Here is a 5,488-nt window from a genome sequence, read left to right on the forward strand (position 1 = left end):
GTCTCATAACTGCTGCTGTTGCCATCACTGCTATCAAGTAGTTCGGACATGGCAGGAGGTAACAAATATTTAACTGCTGGTAGTCTTTCAAAGACTGTCCCTGCGGGAATTTGCGGAAAAAATCCTCGACAACTTGCGCAAGAAATTGCGGCAGAAAACAACAAAAAATGCGGCGAAAAGTGCGGAACTTGCCAGGAACTTGCGGAATTATTGGCAGAAAATTGCGGATTTGGGCCAAATCACGAAATTTGTTGTATCCTTAGAATCTCTATTTGCGTACTGTGGAAATAACCTACAAGCAGGATCATGGAAAGCACTGTATACTGCGTGAAAAGTGCAGAAAAATGTCAAAAGAAGTGCAGAAAACAACAAAAAACGCGGGAAATCGCGGATTTTTCAGAAAATCGCGGGTTTGGGCCAAAATCGCGAAATTTGTTGCGTCCGTGGAATCGCGATTTCCTGGAGGGACAGCAAAGAATCCTGGCGAGTGATGGGCAGGTAAACGAAATGTGCTGCCTCAAAAATTTCAAAAACTAGACACCCATATGGCCATGCGGCACGCTTGGAGGTGAAGTACAGAAGGCGAGTCGATCCGAGTATGACCTTTCGGACTGGACTGGACTGAGCTATTCCAAAAATAACAATAGTCCGTGAGCCAAAACTCAAAATCACAAGTGCCGTTGCACTCTCGGATGGACAAATCGCCGCTTACAGTGTTGGTCAAGGACATCACAAAGGATACGTTTCACTTGTTGGACGTTCCAGAACCGATCCAGAGACCTTCGCGAGGGCTTCTTTTCTCGACCAAATTCCACCGTGAGAACAAATATTTTTACGCGAGTGGTGAGGTGTGCGTCGTATGAGCAAGCGCAAAACACGAGTTCTGTAGCGGATTCTCGGTCACATGACCTAATTTACTTCGGTTTCAATGAAATTCTCATATTATTGGCTTCATGAAATTCTCCGGTCTCGCGGTCACACTTATATGTATTACGACCGCTTTACCGTATCAGCATGCGCCGTTCACTTCCGCACCGTATTATCCTTATTTGCATGCGTACTACAGCTGTGTACAACTAGATTCCAGTGCGCCGCTGGCCTTCCCTTTTGGTATAGTTGTACCGTACACCGTATTCAGCAGGCGAGCAGAAGTCGCCGCTCCTTGCCTTTTACCTTGCTTCCATTATCTCTCTCTCTCTCTGGTTGTGAGCCGAACAGTAATGTTTCTGTCCTCTCTGTAATCTAAAGTAACATTAATTATGACACCAGATTCAATCGTTCGAAGTTAGTTCTAAATTCACGAATCCAGACTTTTGTATAGAATTACGTAGCGCACTGCTACAATTGGTGACCCCGTCTAGTGTTCGATCACTCGCGATCGCTCAGTGGTCTGCACGCAGCATTGAATTTTAGTATTTTACGAGCACTAGTACAGTATGAATACCTCAAACTCCGGAGCTAGCACACCTATCCGCAGCGTAGGTCGTGGCCAACTGCTGTCCAGAATCACCGGCGCTGGAACTTCCGCAGCAGGCGGTACAGCCCGCGACAGTGAGGTGGCCGCGGTCAGCTTGAACGTCAAGCTACCACCTTACTGGGCTGCTGACCCCCAGGTTTGGTTCGCCCAGGTTGAATCCCTGTTTTCCACCCGTCGCATCACCAGCCAGGTGACCAAATATCAGTACGTGGTGGGATCACTGACACCAGAGTATGCGGCAGAGGTGCGTGACATCATCCTGGATCCTCCTGCTCAACAGCCGTACGACGCTCTCCGCGAGCGTCTCATTCACCGCACGCAGATGTCAGAACAGCAGCGTTTGCGCCTGCTGATTTCGGACGAAGAGCTGGGCGACAAGAAGCCCACCCAGCTATTACGCAAGCTACAGCAGTTAGTAGGTGAGAACGCCATGCCCGAAAAACTTTTGCGAGAGTTGTTTTTCAGCCGGTTGCCCCGATCGGCCAAGTCAATAGTAGCATCCTGCCCTGCATCACTGCCGCTGCAGGATCTGGCAGAAATGGCTGACAGAATAGTGGAGGCAGCTGGTCCCAGTGCGGCAGTACATGCAGTTCGCAACGCTGGCGAGTCAGAGACAATGGCTGCCATTGCAGCTCTCCGGGACCAAGTTGCCGCCCTGACGACTACTGTAACCGAGCTGAAACAGCAGCACGGCCGCCCTCGCTTCCGCGACCAACCCCGCAGTCGCTCGGTCTCACCGCATAGCAGTGGTTTATGCCATTTTCACCGCAAGTTTGGTGTGCAAGCCCGGCGGTGTGAAGCCCCGTGCTCCTGGTCGTCGGGAAATGCCCCGGCCAGCCAGTAGCGGCTCCTGTGTCTGGCCCACCTACCTCCCGCCGCCTCTATGTCCGTGACGTCACCAGCGGAACCCGTTTCCTAGTGGATACCGGTGCTGACGTCAGCCTGCTGCCAGCCACTTCTGAACACCGCCGCCACGTCGATCCGACTGGTCAGTGTCAGCTCCGTGCTGCTAATGGCTCTGCTATTCCGGCTTTCGGGCAGAGGTGTTTGACCCTTGACCTTGGTCTTAGACGAACATTCCCTTGGATATTTGTCGTTGCTGACGTGAAGGAGCCGATCCTGGGGGCTGATTTCCTCCATCGGTTCAGTCTCCAAGTCGACCTTCATGGACGCACCATCCGTGACAACTCCACTGACCTCCAGGTCAATTGCATTCCTGCCGAAACCGCATCGCTCAGCTGCTCCTTGGTTTCCGCCCCGGTGGCCACAGCACCAGCATTCACCGGCCTGCTTGCCGAGTTCCCAAGCCTCACCAAACCATGCTGTTATGACCTGCCGGTCAAGCACTCGGTGGAGCACCATATTGTGACTACCGGCCCGGCACTGCATGCCCGCACTCGTCGGCTGGCTCCAGACCGCCTGGCAACGGCCAGAGCTGAGTTCCAGCATATGCTGTCCCTGGGCATCATTCGGCCATCCTCCTCGCCCTGGTCCAGCCCTCTCCACATGGTTCCTAAACCCAATGGAGACTGGAGGCCATGTGGAGACTACCGACTCCTGAATAAAGTCACCGAACCGGATCGGTATCCGATTCCTCATATTCAGGATTTCACCAGCAGTCTCCATGGTGCTACAGTGTTTTCGAAACTGGATCTGGTCAGAGCGTATCACCAGATACCAGTAACCCCGGCCGACATTCCCAAGACTGCCATCACGACTCCGTTTGGGTTATTTGAGTTCATCAGGATGCCCTTCGGCCTCCGGAACGCGGCACAGTCATTCCAGCGGTTTATCGATTCAGTATTGCATGGCCTGGATTTCTGCTACGTCTACCTCGATGACCTCCTAATCGCCAGCTCCGACCACGCTACGCACCTGCAACATCTGCGCCTGGTGTTTGAGCGACTGCAGCAGCATGGTTTGGTGATCAACCCCGCTAAGTGCGTTTTCGGCCAGCCGTCCCTGACGTTTCTGGGCCATCTGGTTAACGCCCAGGGCATCAGCCCGCTACCGGCAAGAGTCGACGGCGTGGCTCAGTACTCCCTTCCAACATCTCGCCGCCAGCTTCGCGAGTTTCTGGGCATGGTCAACTTTTACCGGCGCTTTATTCCCCAGGCATCCGACATCCTCCAACCACTGACGGATCTGCTTGGTGGACCTCAGCGTCCGAAGAACTGTCCCCTGAAACTTGGCACTGCCGCTGTCACGGCATTCCATGCTGCCAAGGACGCGCTTGCTGCAGCAACGCTGCTCATCCACCCCATCCCGGATGCACCCCTCCAGCTCGTTGTGGATGCATCAGATGTCGGAGTTGGCGGGGCCCTTCAACAGCTTGTTGATGGGGCATGGCAGCCGCTCGCTTTCTTTTCCAAACGAATGCAACCAGCTCAGAGTCGCTACAGCACGTTCGGTCGAGAATTGCTAGCTGCATACCTGGCAGTAAAGCATTTCCGGCATCACCTGGAAGGCCGCTGCTTCCACATTCTCACGGACCATCGCCCGTTAGTGTTCGCCATGCAAGCTGCTGGTACTAGCCACTCACCTCGTGAGCTCCGGCACCTGTCCTACGTGGCTGAATTCACGACGGATCTCCGCTTCCTGCGTGGGGCTGACAATGTTGTTGCTGACGCTCTGTCTCGCGCCACTGTTGACGCAGTAACCGCGCCGCCGGCCGCTGTCGACTTTCAGGCTCTGGCAGCCGCCCAGCAGTCTGATCCCGAGCTACTCTCCGCTCAGCAAGACACGCAGTCGTCTCTGAAGCTTCAGCCAATCCCGTACGGTTCCGCTACCCAGCCTGTGGTGTGCGACATGTCGACCGGCACTGCCCGCCCGTTTGTACCGTTGTCCTTTCGCAAGACCGTCTTCAACAGCCTGCACTCCCTTGCACATCCGGGTATTCGTGCCACTCAGCGTATGGTTTCGGCACGCTACGTTTGGCCCGGCATGCAAAAGGACGTCCGGGAATGGACCCGCTGCTGCCCCTCCTGTCAGCTGAGCAAAGTGACCCGCCACACCCAGGCTCCGCTTGGCCAGTTTCTGCCACCCGATGAGCGCTTTGACCACATCCACATTGATTTGGTCGGCCCTTTGCCTCCCTCCGGTGGTTGCACCTATCTGCTGACCTGCGTGGATCGCTTTACCCGCTGGCCAGAGGCCATTCCGATCAAGGACGCCGCCGCGGAAACAGTTGCCACCGCTTTCATCGCTGGGTGGATTGCCCGCTTCGGCGTCCCATCTGTCGTCACCACAGATCGTGGCGCCCAGTTTGAGTCCGCGCTTTTCCGCCACTTGTTGGCCCTGCTTGGCACCTGCCGGACTCGGACAACTTCCTACCGTCCACAATGCAATGGCCTCGTCGAGCGTTTCCACCGCCACCTAAAGGCTGCTCTGAAGTGCCACCCTCATCCTGGTGCCTGGAATGCAATGATGCCCCTGGTGTTGCTGGGCATTCGCGCTAGCCTGCGCGAGGAGTTCCAGTGCAGTTCCGCGGAGCTGGTCTATGGCACCACTCTCCGCTTGCCATCTGAGTTCTTCCAGCCACCGCCATCTATGCCGTCGGTGCCCGTTTACGTTCAGTTCCTCCGGGATGTATTGCAAAACATCCGGCCCTCAGCCGTTGGCCCTCGCCAGTCCAACCGCCCAGTATACGTGCCGAAGGATCTGTCAACGTGCGACTTTGTGTACATCCGTACCGACAGTGTCCGCAAGCCGCTCCAACCACCGTACACTGGTCCGTTCCGTGTCCTCAAGCGTGCTGACAAGCATTTCACGGTCGACGTCAAGGGCAAGTCCGACCAGGTAAGCATTGACCGCTTGAAGCCCGCATATGCTCTGCCTGTTACAGCTGCTGCTGCTTCTGCTCTTTCTCTGATTGTCCCGCCAGTTGCTGCTGCTGCCCCACCCCCTGCACGTGCTGTTCGCTTTGCTACCTGATCGGCTGGGCTCCTCCGTTCTTTGTCGCCGTGGGCTTCATGTCGGACCTTTTCTGGTTGCCGTGCGGTTTTCATTTTT

At 55.3% G+C, this 5,488-nt stretch overlaps 1 protein-coding gene across 1 annotated transcript; it reads left to right on the forward strand.

Moving 5' to 3' along the window:
* The first annotated feature begins 1,436 nt into the window (after positions 1 to 1,436).
* LOC135821714 (uncharacterized) lies at positions 1,437 to 2,321 on the forward strand. The gene has a single exon (XM_065334713.1). It carries the CDS (start codon positions 1,437 to 1,439, stop codon positions 2,319 to 2,321), a length of 885 nt encoding a protein of 294 aa, XP_065190785.1.
* The last annotated feature ends 3,167 nt before the right edge of the window (positions 2,322 to 5,488 follow it).

Source organism: Sycon ciliatum, chromosome 7 (assembly GCF_964019385.1).
Source record: "Sycon ciliatum chromosome 7, ocSycCili1.1, whole genome shotgun sequence".
In the NCBI taxonomy this organism is placed as follows: domain Eukaryota; kingdom Metazoa; phylum Porifera; class Calcarea; order Leucosolenida; family Sycettidae; genus Sycon; species Sycon ciliatum.